Source organism: Heptranchias perlo, chromosome 8 (assembly GCF_035084215.1).
Source record: "Heptranchias perlo isolate sHepPer1 chromosome 8, sHepPer1.hap1, whole genome shotgun sequence".
Lineage (NCBI taxonomy): Eukaryota > Metazoa > Chordata > Chondrichthyes > Hexanchiformes > Hexanchidae > Heptranchias > Heptranchias perlo.
In genome coordinates, this window is record NC_090332.1 from 19,123,998 (window position 1) to 19,145,305 (window position 21,308).

Here is a 21,308-nt window from a genome sequence, read left to right on the forward strand (position 1 = left end):
ATTGTGAAAATATGATAATTATAGGTGGCTCCTTAACTGAGAAACCAGATCCAACAAAAATAACATGCACTGTTTCTAGCTTCCTCCCTAATAGCAGATGCAGAAGTGGGCAACTGGTGTGCGGACATCAGTCTCCTGTGAACTGAACCACAGAAGCACTAAATGCAAAGGTGCCCAAAAAAATCCCAGTAGCCTACTGCATACCGAACCTCCCCTTGATAAACACATAATCACCCCTCACTCACTAATAGACTAACATATTAACCTCTACCCCCGAATAAGGAGCCGACATAAACCTCCCCCTCCACATACATCTCCCTCATTCAAACATCAGCTAAAAGCCTTCTTAATTCCAGTAAAGTTTTCCTAAAGCTGTCAGTAATGTAAAGATTGACCCAGCCATTCAGTGTCATCATAAATTATGCAGAATAGCTGATTTAAGAAGCATGCTGAAGTACTGTATTGTGAATGTCTCAGTAAACAGGAGGGATTAACGTAACAAGGCAATCTCAAAGGCAACAACAATTTTGGTAATCATTCACTTCAGGCTCTAGTATATAAACATGCAACACCTCATTTTTCTTAGATAAAATAACCTCCTTTTTGAGTTTACAAAAATAAAGTGCCCTTGTGGCTTAGTTGATAAATGCAGTCTGGTGTGGTACTGAACCACACGGATCTCAGATTCAACAATAACTTGCATTTATGTAGTGTCTTTAAAGTAGTAAAACATCATAAAGGTGCTTCACAGGAGTGTAATCAGACAAAAATTAACAGAGCCAAAGAAGGAGGTATTAGGACAGGTGACCAAAAGCTTGGTCAAAGAGGTAGGTTTTAAGGGGCGTCTTAAAGTAGGAGAGGTGGAGAGCGGGCGAGGTTGATGAGGGAATTCCAGAGCTTAGACTACTGAAGGCACAGCCGCCAGGATTCAATCCCTAATCTGCACTCAACTAGCCAATCACAGCCCAGGCAGCAGGAAGCAGGACAACCGGCCACTGCATTCCAGGGTCAGAGAGGGAGACAAACGCAGCCAACTGATTGCTGCCCAGTGATTCCAACTGAAAGATGCCTGAGCATGGATGTGAGGTGAGGGCAGGATCAGGCACAACCCTCTTAGTCAAGTAGCAAACCAACACTAAAGTACAAAGATGAAGAATGGTGACTGTGTGAGGAACCATATCCCAGCAATTTCAAGAGAGAAGAAAAACAGGAGAAACCTGGGGGAAAAGGGAAAAAAAGAGAACAGCAGGGTTTGGGTATCACTCAGATCATTCTGGCGCAGTGAGGCAATCGACACCAGCTTGGACCAGTTGGTCCGAATGGCCTGTAATTATGTAATTTTTCTCTATCTTCAGCTTCCTCTTCCTCCTCCCCCAAACAGCTGAAGTTCACCCAAAAAGGAACTGGATTTCAAACCAGAGAAAAAGCACTGAAAGACTAGTTTACCCAAAACAAAGCTTTGAAGCTTTGTGTGAGCTGAATGTCCTACTTATAATATTGAATGTGAGAGAGTACTGTTGCTGATAGTATCAGATGCTTTGGCTCTGTACTGAATTAGACAATAAACATTCTTTTTTCACCAGCTTCTCATTTACAAGTTCATTCCTTCAGAACTGAGCCACTTTAAAAAAAACTTTATGACAACCCTCTCTCACCCCATCCCAAATTTTCTCCCTTTACCACTCCACACCAGGACTCAGTGAATTGTGCTGGAGGGTATGGTTCCATGGGTGACAGCAACCCTCTGATGACTCACTCAATTGTTTTTCTCTTCATGTTCAAGTCTGGATATTGTCAGCAAGCTATTTGACTGGTATAACAGGTGAGCCTCATTGTATCCTCATCTGACATCCACACATGCTTATGATAGCAGCAAAAAGATGGCAACCAGGTAATACTGTACTTTCAGTATGGTGTTCAGTTTTGGTCACCAAGGAAAATATTCACGTCTTGAATGCCAGAGGAGCGGTGAGAGTAGCTGCCCTCAACATCAAGACAGAAGTCAACCAAGTATGGAACCAAGGAGTCCTAGCAAAACTTAGGTCAGTGGGGGTCAAAGGGAAAATCCTCCAGTGACTGGAGTCATACCAGACACAAAGGAAGATAGTTGTGGTTATCAAAGGCCAAGCATCACAGTTCCAGGATAACGCTGCACGAGTCCCTCTGGTAAGAGACCTCAGCCCAACCATCTTCAGCTGCTGCATCAATGACCTACCCCAATCACAAGGTCGGGAGTGGGACTGTTCATTGGAGCTGAACGCTGAATCGTCATTCACACTCCTCCAACAATGAAGCCCATGGCAGCCAACAGCAGGGGCTGGACAACATCCAGGCTTGATATAATTTGCGCCACACATGACTACCTCGAATAAGAGAAAACCCAATCAAATCCCCTTGACCTTCAACAGCACTACCATCGCCCACTATCAACATCTTGGGGTTCATCACTGACCAGGAGCTTAGCTGGATCAGCACCATGGTTACAAGAACAGGGCAGAGGATGGGTACACTGCGAAGAGTTGTTCATCAGCTGACCTCTCAAAGCCTCTCCATCATCAACAAAGCTCAAGTCAGGAGTGTGATGGAATAATCACCAGTTGCTCAGATGAGTCCAGCTATAACAACACTCAAACAGCTCAACACCATCTAGGACAGAGCAGATCGTTTGATCAGCACCTCTGCCATTGGACTCAATGTCCACCACTGGCAAACTGTGGCTGTAATATGTATGATCTACACAGTTTCGCTAGGGCAATATCCTGAAATTCCCTACTTAACACTCTTGTGGAAACATCATCACGTGGCAGTAGTTCAAGGAGAAGGCCCATCACCAACTGCTCAGGGCAACTAGGGACAGGCAATAAATACAACCTGAGAGCAATGCTCATATTCCGAGAACAAAAAAAAAATCTGAAGCATTACTTCAAGTTGTACCAGGAAGCAGCAAGAGGGCATAGATTTGAGCTTGTGAAAGGAAAATTTAAGTCAGATGTCAGGTAGAACTTCTTCATGCAAAGAATGATCAACAGTGGGAATGGTCTTCCAGGTAGGATTGTGGAGCAAAAACTCCAGACCCATTCAAGAGACAGTTCGAAGACAAGATGGGGGAATTTAAGTTTTACTTCATTCAGTGCGGATGAGCTAAGATGGGCCAATTGGCCTCCTTCATCTGTATCTAACTTGTGATCTTGAGGAGCAAAGAAAGAAATAACTTGCATTTATATAACGCCTTTCACAAACCACTTTGCAGCTAATGAAGCACTTTTGAAATGTAGTCACTGTTGTACTGTAGGGAAACACAGCAGCCAATTTCCAAGGTCCCACGAACAACAATGAGATAAATGAGATCATCTATTTTGTTTGTGATGTTGGTTCAGGGATAAATATTGGCCAGGACACCAGGAGAACTCCCCTGCTCTTCTTCAAAAAATGCCATGGGATCTTTTACGTCATCCGTTTAATGTCTCACCCGAAAGACAGCACCTCTAACAGCGCAGCACTCCCTCAGTACTGCAATGAAGTGTCAAACTAGATTATGTGCTCAAATGTCTGGAGTGGGACTTGAACACATAGCCTTCTGACTCAGGTGAGAATGCTACCAATGTGCCATTGCCGACCAGAGGATCACAACCATAAGCCTTGCTGCTACTTGTCACTCGACATGTTTGTCTTCGTTGTGACACTGGATAAAGATACACATTATTGTGAACCATTCCATATCGTTGGGGGAGGGGAATAAAAGAAAAAAAACCTCCTGGACTAGCTCGATCCCAAAGTAGTGCCAGCAATGGTGGATGATGGGTACAAGCACTCCCACTGTACAGAATTACAGAAGGATAGAGAGAAAATAGCTGTTGGGGACAGAGCACAGCAATATCACACACAACCTACAAAACTCACCCAAGAGGACTGTATTCTGATCAGCTCAACAGGACTTCACTTGATCAACGTCAGCACAAGGTAGTCATTTCAATTCAAGGCCTGTAATGTAAATAATAGATGTCAGGACTCTGGTAGAGTTCCAAAGCTTCTTTTTTTAAAAATGTATTTTGTTGAAATGATGAGTTTTAATCATCCATAATAATAATAACCATCATTTTACACAAACATAATAAGGATTTTTAAAAAAATTCTCCCTTTTTGTTCTGAAGGTATTGGCTTGATAGGCTACAGGAGCTGATAGAGCTTGAATACCTTGCCTGAGACATGGGAGAGCCTAGACAGTGGGCATCAGCGGACCAGCCCACTTTGTGGGGCATCATGATCAAGCCTCATCTTGTGCTGATCAATCATCCATACTTTCCATCAGGGGTCTCCATCAAGGATCAATAATGTGAACCTTGGCTGAGGTTTCCCCACCCCAGGTAGAAGCCAATTGTAGTACCCCAATTGACACCCGTTTAACTTGGGATCAAACCCAGACCTTCTGATTTGTATTGCTTAATGCTACACTCAGTGGTGTCTTTGCGGTAAGATTGTTTAAAAATATACATGGGACTATTAGTGAATGTCTGTCAATAGCCACATTATAGAAACACTGCTAGGGAGGCCTAGGGGCAACTTGCTCTTTAGAACAGAATAATGGATCCTACAGGATGGAAATAGCAAATAAAGTTAACTTATAAAAACCCTGAGGGAGAGAGGGGGTAGAGTATATTCTATTCAAATTATCACTGTGTAAAAAGCACTATAACTCAAACCAGAAGGTTTGGCTACTTTCTAAAACCATGTATTTGCGTGAGAAGTCAAGGACATGTAAATACACCCAAGGACTTTTTCCTCCATGATTATGCATGTTGTGTAGTTCAGTAAACACCACGGTATATACAGGGCAAAATTTAGAGGAAATTGATTCCATTTAAATCGCCCCTTCCCCCACTGCCAGACCAGTGATAAAAACACCCACTTTATCTAGAGCAGCAGGAATTGGGAGTCAGCAGACTGTCACATTTGCCACTGTATCACACCTCAGGGATCCCATTAATTGTAAACTGTGTTGACAATCTCCAAAACCTGTGTGTGTTTACATTTCAAGCAGCACAACTAAAAATACTGAATTAGCACACAGAGCATCTTCATATGCTAAAGTAATATGCTAAAGTAGTCCAAACTTCATATCAAATCAACAACTGATCTCAGCCAGGCAGTAGGGGCAAGCAACTGGCCAAGGGAAGGCTCCAACTGAAATGTCTGCATATGCATGGTTGTTGGATGAGGACAAAATCGAGCTAGGCTGTGGTGCTTCTTCACCAGTTTCACCCCCCCCCCCCCTTCCCCTCTCCCTCCTCCCTGAATAACCTGCTAACACACATTATCTAGGCTCACACATTAAGTAAGGTTATTTGGATGACAATGGAGGGCAGCCATCACCTGTGGAACCAAAGTCTAGCATGAATTGTTGCTTTTAGGAGAGGAAAATATTGACGGGTAAAAAATCCCCAATAAAGGCTGCAAACATCGATTTTAGCATCTAAACTTTCTCTGTAAAATGATGATGATCGTGTACGTACAACTTCACCAATAATCTTACTGAATTTTTTGCAGGGTCATAATCGCATTATACATGTTTAAATACTGTTCTGATAAGGCCATTTCGATAGATTTGCAAAGTACTGGAGGAGTGAATTCTGTTCTTTAGGACAATCCCCCCAGAAAATAAATCACATTGTGTTTGTTTAACCAAGATTGTGCTTGATTTATTTTGGGTGGGGATATGCGGAGATGGCGAAGAGACATAGTGTGATCCACCATACAGCATTTTTTAGGGGAGAAAAGGAAATTAGACTGAGGGCTATCTCACCGAGGCCGGGCGGTGGCGCTTCCTGTCTCCTCACTCCGACCACGTGGACCTGTCAGTTTTCAGCGCTCTCTCTACAAGCTGCAACATCTCATTCAGGAAACTGACACGACCGAGAACCTATCTACGGGCTTCCCATTCTCCACCAGGCCTAGAATCCGGGGCCCCCATTAAACACAAACTGGTTAAAAAAAAAATCGGTGAACTCTTACTTTCGTTTTTGTTTCCAACGGAAGCATTGCATTTAACCCGCCAATTTAAACTGTAAAATCTCAAGTTCGCCACCCAAAAATTATAAATAAACAAAAATAAAACGAATGAGATGAAAATTGAAGGCGCCACGACAACCCCCAAAGCGGAAAATGCTACGTGATTCTGAATCCAGCCAAATGTTACACAATTACGATTGCTCTCAATAAAAAAACACGTATTAAAGTTTGCAAAATTTTATTTCAAGATAAAAATAGTGAAACCCTACATTATACAAATAACTTTGCACCTATTCATATCCATCCTAAATCAAAAAATATACAAACGCGCAATCCTTAAGGGGGGAGGGGGGGGGTTAAAAAAAAAACGTAGTCACAAATCCACCCACAGTGTACGTTTTAATAATAATTTATGTATAAATAAAAAAGATTTTCGGTGTGATACAAAGTGCAAGCTCAGCCACACGCCGTGAAACGTGCTGAGAACGCTCGAAGCCCGACCGCAACACTTACGTTTCACGATTCCCGGGGAACGTTCTCTTCGAACGGAAAAAAAAAGAAAGCATTCGAAGCACGAGGGAACCCCAAGGGCTGACACGACTCTCATTATATTCAGAAACCAACTGCTCCTCGATCCCTAATTAAAGAGACCCTCTTCCTACTTAAAAAAAATATATATACTCACGCTCTTCCGGCACGTAGCTCTGCAGTCTAGGGCACTGCTGCTTCTATTTTAAATAGTTATTTTATATATATATATATATATATTTCCCCTTTTTGCTTTCCGAGTCTTGCGCTAGCAGCTGCTTCTCATCGGAACCAAGAAGCGAGAGAAACTCCAAAGAACGCCACGAAATTCCCTGGTGTTGCCATGGTAACGTGCCGCCGCCTGGAACCCCTCCCCTGACAGCAGCAGATGGCCCCGTCGCTTTGTGTGTGTGTGTGTGTGTGTCTGTCTATATCCCAATAAGGCAGTTCCTTATCCTCAGGGAGAGGACGCAAGGGACGGAGCCACTCGGCTGCTCTCTTTTTTTTTTATTTTGTCCGACACAATAATAAACTCTTAAGGATCAATCTTTAGTTTTTTTTCGTAAAGTTTTTTTCTAAGCGGGGGTGGAAGTAGGGGAGTGGAATCCGCAGAATTGCAGTTGGCAGAAAGCGCCAACCAATGGTATCGCTGGCCTCGGGGTTCCTCCACGTCATTTTGGCGGTAAAGCCTTCAAGGTTTTTATGGAAATGATGATGACGATGACGAGTGGCTGATTCAGAAACTGTAATGCGCTTAAGGGCCTTTAAAGATACGTTCTTCTGTATTTTGGGATATGCTGGCATTTTCAGTTTACGTGCCACCAGTACGTAATGGCCTGTGCTGTAGCTTTTAAGGTGGTATATTGATTAATTAGCTTATTAAAAAATATCGAAACGTATGTGTTTTTAAACAGATACTTTTTTTTGTACTTTCAGGCTTCTCAACAATTGAAACTCTTATTAAGGGACACCTGAAGACAACGATTCCTCCCGCTGACATCGCTGTGTAAAAGGCTCCATCCAAGTAGGTATTTGAGCAATGGGAAAGGTCTATGCAGCTGAGTTAGCTGGTCTTGCCTGTAGGCACAATTAGCTTCAGTGAGTAGATTGAAAAAATCAGCTAGTGTTCCCACTGCTGATTGATATCCAGTGACTAATGTTGCAAAGTGCAAAGGTTTGTTGGCATCGGAATTAATTGAATCACTTGACCACAGTTACTGTCTAGAATAGCACATGAAGAATGGGTGGATACTTGGACGAGCTATCAGAGGGTACCATTGCCTGTGGAACAGGACCACAGCAAAAGAGAGGAGGAAGAAAAAAGTAAAAATAAATTAAAATATATAGACATTGTGGGGGCACAAAACGAGCATCAGTGAATCAGCTGCCCATTGTACACTTCCCACCAATTTTCCTTTTCATTGATGTCATTGAATCATACAGATGTGGACTTCAGCAGAGGACAGTTTCGAGCTCACTTATAATGGTACCAGTCCCCCTATTGTCAAATCGTAGAATCATACAGATCAGAAGGAGGCCATTCGGCCCATCGTGTCTGTGATCAATGTAAAGGAAAATTGGGTGAGATATATAACGGGTGTCCAATCCACTACCACCTGTTTTGCGCATCCATCAAAGTTAAATAGCATCATAAACCTGTGTGTTTAATGGAGATTTTAGTTTAAAAAGAGTCATGATTGTGTGTTGTCATTAAGCATTAAAATAGGTTGTGCATGAAACCTGATCCATTTAGATGCTGCTTTAATGTGTTTCTGGTGCAGACTGAGATCATGAACCCCCCCACAAGTAGAGTTCACAGATGGGCTTGAACTCTCTGCAGCGCTGGCTCCCGGTTTTTTGTATATTTTCTCTCCCCTCACTTGAAAGGCACTGAATCATGCTGATGTACTGTTCCATGTGTTCTGACAGCCCTCTGCTACCTCGTCCAAGTGTCAATTTTTCATGCATAAGTCCAGGCACTGATTGTCATGAGGTTATTGCAGGGGAGAAAATTGCACTGCAATGGGGAAAGAGCAGGGGAGTGGGACTATTTGGATAGCTCTTTCAAAGAGCTGGCACAGGCACGATGGGATGAATGGCCTCCTTCTGTGCTGTAAGATTCTATGATCTAATGGAAGGGAGACTGGTAGCATTACAAATGAGCTCAAAACTGTCCTCTGCTAAAGTTCACTTACATATACACACACGCGCACTCACCAAGGGTCACTGAATAGTAATCACAAGCTGATTTTCCCCTCACTAGCTCAGCAACGTTTGGTTTACAAAAAGGGCATTCTAAGTGGAAGAACACTGCAAATGTTCTCTGCTCTCAGCCTCATCCTATGTAGAACCCAGAAATGCTATGAATGTTTTAATAAAATTGTATTCATTCATTCATATAAAATTTGAATAAAAGTTACAAAGAATGGACAAGTAAAGCCATACACACTCTGTGGGCCAATTATTTCAGATTATGATCATGACCTGGCAAGCTGCTTACTGAGAGGGATGCTGTATGCTACAAGGAGTGGAGTCCTGTAGCTTTAATTGCCTATAAATCTGCACCAGTCTCCTCTCACTGACAGCCTGATACAATGAGCTTTTTCAAACAGAAATAGAAGAGGCTAATTTTACAGTGTGTGCATTCAGCCTGAAGTGAGATAGTGGTAATAGTACATGTAACCGAGTTCATTTAGGAGTAAATGTGCTAATAAAATACTCTATTAACGAAACCTGTTTCTCTCAAGGTTGTTTTTTACTTGCCTAGTTAATTTCAGCTCAGTTTTGTTGGGATGTTAACTATTCCATAGTTAAGCGATAGCTAATAAAGCTCTCAATTTTGCTTGCATGGTCACCAATGAGCAGAAAAGGAGCAGTTTAGTGAAGTACGCTGGATGAATTTGAAAAACTGGCTCCAGTGCTATCAGTGTAGTGATTTTTGTTGAGTCCTGGAGTTAAGCTTACAGAAAGTGCATGTTATGTCACTGGAACATCACTTCATGTGAATGCAAAATGGAAGGGTTCCTTTTGAGTTTAAAGATGTGGATAAGGGCAATTAGGGATGGGCAATAAATGCTGGTCTTGCCAGCGACGCCCACATCCCATGAATGAATAAAAAAAAGGAGCACTTGGCCAGTATTCTTGTGAGGCCAAACAACTAGTGAAACCTTTCAACCAAGCCCAATCCTATTCTCATCTTTCCCACAGGTTTCACTGAAAAGCTGTCTGGAACCCTCGCTGATTTTTCCCCTCTCAAGCTCTAGGGGTGCTGGAGCTAATTGTAGAGCCCCAGTTGATGTGTTGTTTGAGAACAGCTAAGTCAGCACAAACTAGGCATTGAACGTGGGACTTTGTAGTCTCTATGGCTCAGTACCATAGTGCCATTACCACCCGTTCCCAGCCCCTGGAGTTAATGTAATTTAAAAATAAAATTTCCAGCAGCAGAATGAATCTTAATCCTAATCCCTGTCTCCTTTTATATTCTTCCTTTTCAAATACTTATGATGTGGAGATGCCGGTGATGGACTGGGGTTGACAATTGTAAACAATTTTACAACACCAAGTGATAGTCCAGCAATTTTATTTTAAATTCACAAGCTTTCGGAGGCTTCCTCCTTCCTCAGGTGAACGTTGGTTTCCAACAACGTTCACCTGAGGAAGGAGGAAGCCTCCGAAAGCTTGTGAATTTAAAATAAAATTGCTGGACTATAACTTGGTGTTCAAATACTTAGCCAGTTCCTTTTAAAAAATAATGTTATAGTCTGCCTCAATAGCCATCTGTGCTAAAGCATTTTCACAAGGTGATACAGATGAGATGGTTTTCATCCATTCAGGATGACACTACATGCCCCCATTGCAGTAACTAATGTTTTTTTAAATTATTCCAGGATTTTTGTATTGTTCTCTCTTTGTTTGCCTTTTACTAGTTTGAAGTTATGCACCTTTGTCCTGCACTTAAGTCGTAGTTTAAAGTAATTTTCTGCTTCTGTTTTTATGCCGTTTACTATCTTATATACCTCAATAAGATCTCCTTTCAAGGCTGAAAAGCTTAGGTGTCTCTATTCTTTGCTCATACCTCAGACTTTTTACACTAGGGATCAGCCTTGTGGCTTTTCTCTGAATTGCCTCTGGCAATTAAATGTCTTTTTTTGTGTACCCGTGACCAGAACTAGATTTGGTACTCAAGGTATGAGCTTTGACCAAAATACAGTTCAAGCATGATTTCCTTGGATTCTACTCTACTCTTTTGGCTATATATATCTGCTTCTTATTTGCTTTGTTGATTGCCACTCTGCATTGGTTGGACGCGTTGGATGTCGCGTGCGCTAGGACCCCATGGTCTCTTTCAACTGTAAAAGAGGCTGTACTCAAAGCAATACTGGAGAAGATTGCAGAGGTGGGGTTAGCGGGATGAGAATTGTAGATTTGAGATGTTGGGGGACCAGGAGCCAACGTAGGCCAGCAAGTACAACAGTGATGGGCAAGCAGGACTTGCTATAGGATGTTGACAGCAAAGTATTGGATGAGTTGAAGTTTAATGTGGGTGGAGGATGGGAGGCCAGCCAGGAGAGCATTGGAATTGGTGGTGTCTGTGACAAAGGCATGGGTATGGGCTTCAGCGACAGATGGGCTGAAGCAGGGGCAAAGGCAGGTCATTTTTATGGAGGTGGCCTCTGTGATGGAGAGGATATGGGGTAGGAAGCTCAGCTCAGGGTCAAAAGGGATGCTGAGGTTGTGATTAAACGGAGACAGTCCCCTGAGTACAGATCAGGAAGGTCCCAAATTTGATTCTTGGTCTGGTGTGAGTAAGCTGATCTCAGCCACATTAACAGTTTGGACATTATGACCGGCATAGGCATTCCTCGGCTAGGGAGAGGAAAAATTAGCCTCAGTTGCTACTCCTGATTCTATCCAGTGGTTCCTGCTAGATTATCCACAGGCTATTCAACAATGATGTGGAGATGCCGGTGATGGACTGGGGTGGACAAATGTACGGAGTCGTACAACACCAGGTTATAGTCCAACAGCTTTATTTGAAATCACAAGCTTTTGGAGCTTTGCTCCTTCGTCAGGAGGACTATAACCTGGTGTTGTACGACTCCGTACATTTATTCAACAATGGAAGGGGATAAACCTCCATCCAGTCCTCATCCAAGATCCACAGATGCAAGACAAGTTATCAAATAGTGATCGGGCATCTGGCTAATCTATTTCCTACTTAGTTTAAGGTGCTTAATTTAGATGCCTACCATTGTCCCCCAGTTGAAGTCAGTGAACTCAGCACAGACCAAGTTTGAACTCTGGCCTGTATGTCTCAGTAACCTCAAACAATCCTGTTAAGTAGGGATGGGCCTGATGCAGGAGAAATCTGCCTTTACCTCTATACTGTAATCCAAAAAAAAAGTGTTTTTTTTTCATTTCCCTCCACTTGCCATTATTACGACCTCTCTGCATTAGATTGGCAGCTTATGTCATATTAAGGGGCGTTTTGTGGTGTGCGCTGCCCAAATTAATTTCCCTCAGAACTTGCCTTTAAAGCTGGCAGAGGGGGAAAGTTTCATCCAATTAGTCTGGACTGGATTTAAACCCAGGTACCAGAGGTGAAAGGGTAGCATGCTAACCCACTCCCCAAGAAGCATTCAGCCCCCATATGCCAGCAATTCACAATACTAGACTGTACACCAGAATAATAAAGCTATGGATGCAACTTTTAAGCAATTGGGAACATATATACTTGTGCATGCACATTTATTTCAATGTTACCTAACCCATCCCTCGATAGAAACGACTAATTCAGCACCATGGCAACTGGGTGATAAGTGGTTGTTCAACATAAATAGATTCTGAGCCATGACTGGTTCTCAATTCAGTTCAGTGCTCAAGCCTATTGACTAGAGAAAAGTTATCGGCCCAACTATCTGCTGTGCTGTGCACTGATGCCTTTTTTGACATATCACAGTCATGCTAGCACATTTTACCCTTTATTTGTACTGAATAATGGGCTGACCTGAAACTGATGCCCCTTGCCCTGAGGGAAATGTGTCACACAGTCCAGTTAGCACTCACCTGTTTGCTAACAAGTACATCAGTTAGACAGATTTAAAGCCAATTAGCAAAATGAAGTACAACCTGCAATTTTCATTTTCAGCGTCTTCTCTTAAAGATGATATGACCAGTTCACAGTGATATCAGTAACTGCGGCCTTGCAAGACACTGTAATTATCTAAGCCCTACAAAACCTAATAGAATCACCTCTAGCAGCCTCAAACCCACAGCTGAGCCAGGCTGCCACACAAATCACAGTAAGTATCTAACTGCGTTGTTATTTGCATGGAGTCTGAAATTAGATTTTAGGCTGATTTCATTTGGAATGCATTTGAAGGCAGATGTTGGGTTAGATTTTGACTTAGTGCAATAGAGTAAAACAGGTGATAGCACTGGAAGGCACCAGTGCACGCGATCCTGGTGTTACTGGTGGGATCACGGCCCTTGCGTTTGCAGGGCCCATGTGTCGATTTACATAACAGCAATTAGACTTTGTAGCTATAAAGGGACACGTTTATACTTCAACAGCAGAATAATAATTGTGTTTCACCTGGTATAATTTTTCATGTCTTAGAGCATCTCTGTTTTATATCTTACTGCCGTGGCAGAGTCACCTAAAACTATAGAGATAAATACATCACACATACAAAATGTCCATCAGACAAAAATCTCGACTGTATCAAATTACCTAGAAACCTATTAAAAACAGTTTGCAGACTGATCAATCTATCATGGAAAAATCTTCCCCTCTTAGCAGCTGGAGCAGCGTTGTATTTGAAACAGAATTCCAAGTGTGAGTGTGTCACCAGGCTCATACTTCACTGTTGGTGTATATGTTTCCTTTTTTCCCTGTTTACCACCGACAAAAAATTAAAATGCTAAAACAGATCATTTAGCAGCAAGAACAAAAATATTACTGTGAGACATTGTTATGCAGTACACTTTACCACACAACAATTGGAAACTCTGAAAAATGATGGATTGATAGACAGACAGATGGAGTGTATAAGTAGATTGACTGAGTCACAATGTAATGAGGTAATTAGTGGCACAAGAAAGAAAGATAAATAGGTAGTTATTAAAAGTATACTTTGGGCTCCCTCATTGCTCAGTTATTTTATCCAGTGAGTAGCTGAGCCACACAGACCAGGAAGGTCATTGGTTTAATTCCTCATCTGTGCTGAGTTAGTTGAGCTCAACCAGTTCAGCAATAGGGGCTATAATTGGCCTCAGTGCCTTTTGGTTAGGGAGGGGAAAATCAGCTAGGGTCCCATTCCTGATCACTATCCATTAACCACTGCTGGGAAATTGATGGGTAAGGACTGGATCAGGCTCACATGTAATATCCACTGCAGTCAAACAGTCTGTCAATATTTACTGTCAAGGCTCATACATGAAGAATGGTCACTTCATTGAGGGCTGGGAGGGTGACTGGCACCTGAGGACCTGAGCCTCAGCAAGGAGTCAATGCCTTCAGGAGGGGAGAAAAAACTGGCAAGAGGAGAAAAAAGTACACACAGATAAGTAGATCACCAACCACCTCCTATTTATGGTTCCAGAATGTTTTGTGGCCTGCCAACTCCATACCCAACCAGTTCCAATTTAAACCCCTTCAGTCTTACTTCTATTCCTCCTACTGAACTGATACCGCCCCAGGCAAAGTTACCAAGGACAAGCTATGTGACTGTGGTACATCATCCCTTCTTGACTTCTGGGCCTTTCAGCACACTTGACTACACCATCGTCCGACACTGCCGTTGCTCTCTAGTCTACCTCTTTGGCACTGCTCTCATAGGGTTCCATTCCTGCCTATCCCAAGACAGCCAGCAATGTGATTTCCTCATTTGCCTACATAGTCATCTTCAGTATATCCATAGGTTACATCCATGGTCCTCCTCCTATCCCTCATCTGTATTCTGCCTCTCTGGGATAGAATTTCCACAGGGTTCTCTCGATCTCCTGCTGCAACTTTGGCAGAAGATTGGTGGAAGCTCCGGAGATACGGTATAAATGACCGGGGTGAGGAAATAGGGAGAACCCCTGTGGACATCCCAGACCATCATCTGTAAGCATGGAATCAACTTCCATATGTATGTCAGCAATACCCTGCTGTGCTGTGCTGTCATTCCAGTTTTAAAAATCTGAAAGGGAACCATTGATTGGAGCCTGAGTACAGGGTCGCTTATCAACACCCCAGTGATGCAAATTGTACTCCTTGATACTCTGGAAAACAGCTACAGTCTGCGGTCCTCACAGACAGGTCTCTCACCTGAACAGTCTGCAGAGCAAAGATTGTTTTTCCTTTGTTTTTTTAAAACACTTTTTTAAAATAAAGTTCCCCCTCACCAATACCAAGTTTCTTTCCTTTTGCCCTCCTTTCTCAAAGGCACTGACTCATTTTGTGGTATAGCTAAATGGGTGTCAGAAGCCCTCTGATACCGCACTCAGATAAATTCGATGTTCTCCTCACCTGACATGCATTTGCACGTTCTGGCAGAAGTCACAGGATCAGGAATCTTGGCTGATCTTCCCCTCCATAGCTTATGGGTGCTGAGACCAACTGTAGCCCTTACTGCTACCAGTTACAGTTGAGATCAGTTAATTCAGCACCAGGCTAGAGTTAAATCTTGGACCTTGCTACTCTGTATAGCTGGCTACCACAGCAGGTAGTGCATTTACCCACAAAGCCACTGTGAAATTTACATCTGTGCAATGTGTTGGAAACACTGCCCAGTTGATTACTGAACTGCAAATCTGTGGGTTGGATTTTACCAGTTCGTAGTTGGTGATAGAGGGGCTGGGGGGGGGGGTGGTGTTACATTTACCAACTCAGCTATTTTCCATCACCAGCACTAAGCCCTTTATTTGAATGGTGGTATGGCAGTTGTACACATACAGTAAAGAATACTGAGACAAGGTGGAGTTAGGGATGTGTGGGCTTGTGCCGAATGTCAGCTGGAAGGACAGACTTTAATTTTAAAAAAACCCTCTGAGTAATTTGGAAACATGCCCTACTGAGGACAACAGTGTAGCTGAAGAAAAAGTAATTAGTACAGGGGTACAGGCTTTAGGAATACCAATACATCGTGCCTGGGAATGATGGGACATATGTTTGCAGTTCTAAGTAGTGAATTGCCAACCTCAACTGTGGAGTGGAGGAGAGGCCAGGTAGGCAAAACTGAAAGGAGACACCCTGCCTGGCTGTCAGTGACTTCATGACATCCACTGTCAGGGCATCATTGATAGAGACCATTGGAACATGACCATCCACTTTCTGGGGCATAACAGGCTTATGTAGCAGAGATCAAGGGGAAAGATACCTTTAAAACGAGGGAGTGAAGCAATTCTTTTTGATTGTGGCATGGTTTGAGGTTTTAAAAACTGATGAATAACATTTATTGCACCCCAGTCGCTCAGTGGGAAAATGCATTATATGCCGTTCCAAGTTCATTTAGTGATTGGGGCTTTTCTCCCCTCCTTTCCTGCAGACACTGACTCTTGCTGGAGTACAGTATTCATGGGAACTGGCAGCAATCTGGTACTGTGTGAACCTACACAGTGAGCATCAGGCATTCATGCACATTCTTGCTTCCACTATTTTAGCAATGATGTGGAGATGCTGGTGATGGACTGGGGTGGACAAATGTAAGGAACCTGGTGTTGTAAGATGCCTTACATTTGTCCACTATTTTAATGCAGTCTTTAACCTGCACAGAGAAATTTAAATCCGCTGCTAAGGTATGCATCCACTACCTTGTCCAAGTGGCCATTTTTCACATGTGACTATAGGGAGCATCACAGCCAAATATGATCCTGTCCCATGCACTTTCCGGGGGATGGGGCGGGGGGTGGGTATTGGCAAGGAGGTCACTAGATAAGGATCAGCCATGGCTGATGTTTCTCCTCCATGGCCCATTGGCATTGAGATCAATTGTAACATCCCCACTACTATCCTGTCTGAGTTCAGCTAATTGTTTTTTTTTTCACTTCCAACGGTAGTGGAAGCAGCATCCAACGTAAACCGTTGATGCAAATCTACTGCAAAATCACAACAGACTAAACAATTTTTAGCTGCAGTGACAACAGAGTTTCATGATGTGGAGCTTGTGATTTTCAAATAAAATTGTTGGACTATAACCTGGTGTTGTAAGATTCTTAACAGAGTTTCAGATAGCAGAGTGGATTATTAGGTTAGTGCTCTGTATATGAGAGAAAAACACGAGGAAAGAAAAAGATAGAATGTTTCCCAGTGACCTGGCGGCTGTGTTTGTATTGAGTTAGTGAAGGAGCATTCAAATGCTTTTCCTTCTTCATACTAAAGCACCAGGCTGTTTAAATGTGAATGGGTTAGTGAGTTTAATAGACCGTCTGCCAGGGCAGGAAACAAAGGAAGAAAGAGCAAGAGGACAAATATCTAGTCAAATGATTTAGTAGACCTCAGCTGGAGTGCAAACAAGAGAAAACAGCAGGGATGGGACAGGAAACAATTCAGTGAATGACATTTCACATTCCAGTCCAAGCAAATGATCTAATTCTCACTAACCACAACCTAAAAAGGTGTTTTTTATGCAAATTAGGGGGATGTACACATTAAAGTGAGAGACTTTACAGTTTATTTTAAAAACCTCTATTGATGTACCTGATCTCATTCCTTTACTGCAATTCATAACCCTTTTTTCACAATTTTCTTCCTATTTCTCCCTTCTCCTTTTCAAAAGGTACTCCTGTGAATTCACTTGCTCCCATGTGCTATTTTAGTACATTGTTTAACGTGTTTGTGTAAATTCCTGTTTGTGCTACTTTAATGCAGTGATTAACCCATTTATTTTATAATTGTGCTCCAATAGTCCAGACAGGAATTTGAGAACATATTAACCAGTGTTCCACAATTAGTGCGCCGAAGAAACCAGCCCCATTGCTGGTGTCAAGGATTTCACATGCCATCGACTAACCCAGTGGCCATTCTTTATGTATTAACATGGACTCTTGAGTGTTGGCAGGCTGTTTGATCTTGGGGGCATCACAGCTGATCTCTCCACACACATGCAGGGGTCACTGCTGGAATCAGGAGCGTGAGCCCTGACTGACTTTGCCCTCCCTAGCCCAGGAGCACTGAGGCAAACTGCACTGCTCCTACTGTCACCTTGGCTGAGATCAGCTATTTCAGCACAGATCAGGATTCAAAACTTGGATCTTTTTGGTCTGCATAGTTCAGTTACACACTGTCCCTATCAGCTGATGCCCACTTGAAATTTCAGGACCACTTCCAAGCAATTTCGATTGTGGAACCAGTTTTATTCAAAGCTGTTCTTAACTCCCGGTGGTCTGGAACTTGCCCTGTTTACATTGCAGGGTGGACTTCAGATCAGTAACCCAAAAACACAGCCGGTGTGCAAACTTGTGCATACACATTTGTTGAAAAATCACCGTTTGTAACTTGTCTGACTCTCGATGTCAGGAGAAGTTTGTAAGAAAAAAAGCATTGCAAAAACTGCATTACCAGTGTTTATCAGCGTGGTAGATGCTCAGCCCAACAGCCAAAACAAAATGGCAGCCAGTGCTGCCAGTCAGTGTCTCCATGTGCTACCACTGGCACTGCTGGTGCAGTGGGGCCCAAGACCACCAATTGGGGCAATTCTCTGCTCTTCTTATTGTATTGCTGCTGAAGTCAGGGCTGCCATTGGCAGCAGTACCATACATACCAGCTGTCAGTGTTTCATGCTGAGAGCCAGTGTTTTCAATCTGATGTCCACATGTCAAAATTTGGTGACAAAAATCAGTGTGGAATTTAGATTTCCCATGCTGTCCCGAGGTCACCCCAGAACACTGGCGGGTGAATCTTTTCTGCACGTGTGTTGACTTTGTGTACATGAGCAATTGTTGCGATCAGGTAGCTTAGTGCTTATGATTGAATGGGGCCCGGTGGCATGTAAGCACTTGAAACCATATATGCTGTTGATATTAAAAAGGATAATGCACAATCAAGACACTAAAAGCACTAAATGGTCCAAAGCACAGCTATAATAATATTCAACAAGTAGATATTTAATGATTTGAACTTTTAAATCCCTCAAATTACTCTGATTAGGTCCTTTTCACAATCACACGTTGAACTCTTCTGTTCAAAATCATACAAATTTCAATCATTATTATGCAATTGTATTCAATGGAGCTTTCAGGATGTCACGAGCAATAAGGGAGCCAGCGAGGCAAATGAACAATTTAATATCAAATCTTTGCATTCAATATTATTCTGTTTTTTTTAATGTTTAGTTGTATTTCTCCTGCCAAGTATCTTCCCCCACCTGAGGATTCCTGATGGATAAAGCGAGTAGATACAAGTGTTCTAGAACTGGCCATAAGGTGGTCCAGAAGAGTAGACTAGGGCAGGGTTGTCAATGTGGTCCAAGGGCTGTATGTAACCCTGAGCTCTGGTAATTTAATTCTTAAAACCTAAGCAACTCATTTGCACTTATATTTCTTACTCACTGGTTTGTGTCATTTGATTTTTGTGAGCCTGGAAGTTTGGAATGGGTTATTCTTATCTGTGTTGCCTCATTGGTGGATAAATCCTAAATCAGAATGCTAATATCTGTTAGTATCAGCAACTTCAGATATATGCAACTTAATGGTAACATGGATTTAAACGTTATGGGTGGCTTCCCGGGCTGTAGAGTGTGCACCTATGCAGCCCACAAAGGCAATAGCTTGAACACCCCTGATGTAGGGTGTCTCCAGTTGTTGGCTGCTAAGTGTGTTTGAGTTATTGGTTGATCTTGAGTTGTCAACTTTTTTGGGGCTGTGTCACCTTTTGCTAGTTTTCCAAGTTGACATGCTGTAACGTAAAGGTGCCATAAATGGATCACAGTGAAATAATATCGCCACATTTTATTATTGTGTAACCATCAGGAAACCATTTCAGCTTTAAAACCACAGTTCTTTCTTAACCTGCCTGTCAACATTGTTTCAATTTCAAGAAATCATAAAAATAACTCATCAGAAAACTCTGTGTACCTGACTGAACTGGCAACTGACACCATCTATAAAAAGGTTCTTGAATAAGTATTGGACAATTGATGAGAGGAAGGGAATTCTAGGGCTGTAACTTAATCAAGGTCTTTTGATGACGTTGTAACCCATGAGAACAACACCAAAACAATTTATGAATGTGAACAGAATTTGCCAAGATTAAAGTACTTGTTGCCAGTCATTTATGATCCTTTAGAATTTTTCTTTTAAATTTAATTTGTTACTTCACAAAATCACAAGATAGGTTCAGACGAAGAAGGCCCCTCAGCTCAGTTAGAAACATGCAGGACTGGAAAAGGTTCTGCAGGCCATCTGGCTTGTCCCAAAAATCAATATTTCTCAATCATTCATTCTTTCAAATATTGATTCAATTTTCCCATAAAAATTTCTACACAATCTGCCTCCCTGGACAATTAATTCCACAATTCACTCCAGGTAAAGTAGATAAATCGAAACTTACTTTCCCTTTTGTAAGCTTGGGCTCATGTCCCCTGGTTCTGGATTTTGTGGCAATCTCAATCACGTTATCAAGTTTCAATGTGTCTATTCCCTTAAGAATCTTAAATACTTGAGTAATATATTCCCAGAGCTTTCTCTTCTCCAGAGAAAACAATCCCAGATTCTTCAACTTCCCCTCATAGCTCAGATGCCTTAAGCTGGATAACTGTTTGGTTATCCTTTTCTGCACCAACTTCAATGTGTGGAAATCCTTGCTGTAGTATGGCAACCAGAATTGTACACAGTCTCCAGATGTGGCTGTACCAATGGGGATTGGGGAGAGAGGCACTGGGGAATGGAGGTCATGGGATTGGGGAGAGAAGGAGACTGCGAATGGGGATTCAGGAGACGGGGGTCAGGGGAGAGAAGGGGCTGAGTTTAGGATGATGTGCCCTGTGAGAAGTGCCTCAAACACTGAGCCCGCTGCCCTTTGTGTGATCACTCAGTTTGTTTCAGGTTGGTCTGTTCCAGCCAGTTTTGATGTGTGAAGCCCAAGTACAGATCAGCTCTGACTGAGGCTCCCATTTCAGAGTTGTCACCTTCAGACAGACCGAGGCCAAACCAGGGTCCAACGCGATAGGGAGACAGATCGGCCCTATTAAAAGTGGCATCCACTGTGGAGCCTGACCACACCTTATGTAGTGCAAGGGGATTCTGGTTATAGTTTCAGAGTGAATATTAACAGGTTATAGGATTACTACCAGTTACAGATAGGAGATCAGGGTGTTACACCTACTACTATCAGTTATAAACAATTTTACAACACCAAGTTATAGTCCAACAAATTTATTTTAACTTCCACAAGCTTTCGGAGGCTTCCTCCTTCCTCAGGTGAACGGTGTGGAAGGAGGGAAGGCAGGGAGGGACGGACACAGGGAAATCCGCACAAAACAGGTCCCCTGGAATCTCACACCTCTGACCCTGAAAACCGGGTTCCTGGTGAAAGCAGTCCTGCCCCGCCCTTCCATTAACATGACAATGGACAGGACCCGACAGCTTGAGACACATCTTTCTTTACCTGAGGAAGGAGGAAGCCTCCGAAAGCTTGTGGAATTTAAAATAAATTTGTTGGACTATAACTTGGTGTTGTAAAATTGTTTACAATTGTCAACCCCAGTCCATCACTGGCATCTCCACATCATTACTATCAGTTACATATAGATTATCAGTGAGTTATTATTAGATGGTTATGAGCAGAATCT

General features: G+C 42.6%; 2 protein-coding genes across 12 annotated transcripts in view; one reads left to right on the forward strand and one right to left on the reverse strand.

Annotated features, from left to right (window-relative positions):
- foxn2a (forkhead box N2a) overlaps positions 1–6,946 on the reverse strand; it is a 52,436-nt gene extending 45,490 nt beyond the window's left edge. The window contains exons 1-2 of the mRNA XM_067988762.1: positions 6,692–6,946; positions 3,901–3,981 (exon numbers count right to left, since the gene is read on the reverse strand). The gene's annotated coding sequence lies outside the window, so the exon portion shown is untranslated. The remainder of the gene's footprint in view (positions 1–3,900; positions 3,982–6,691) is intronic.
- Positions 6,947–7,129: 183 nt separating this feature from the next.
- The window catches only part of fbxo11b (F-box protein 11b), a 193,699-nt gene continuing 179,520 nt past the window's right edge, over positions 7,130–21,308 (forward strand). For 5 of the 11 annotated variants that reach the window (XM_067988744.1, XM_067988754.1, XM_067988757.1 and 2 more), the window contains exons 1-3: positions 7,289–7,389; positions 7,471–7,558; positions 12,683–12,836. Coding sequence is in view for 2 of the 11 variants with exons in the window: in XM_067988752.1 (XP_067844853.1) it covers position 12,836 (1 nt within the window). In the remaining 9 variants the exon portion in view is untranslated. Of the gene's footprint in view, positions 7,217–7,256; positions 7,390–7,448; positions 7,559–12,682; positions 12,837–21,308 lie in introns of those variants that run through there. The other 6 variants (XM_067988749.1, XM_067988751.1, XM_067988753.1 and 3 more) reach the window with 4 other exon arrangements.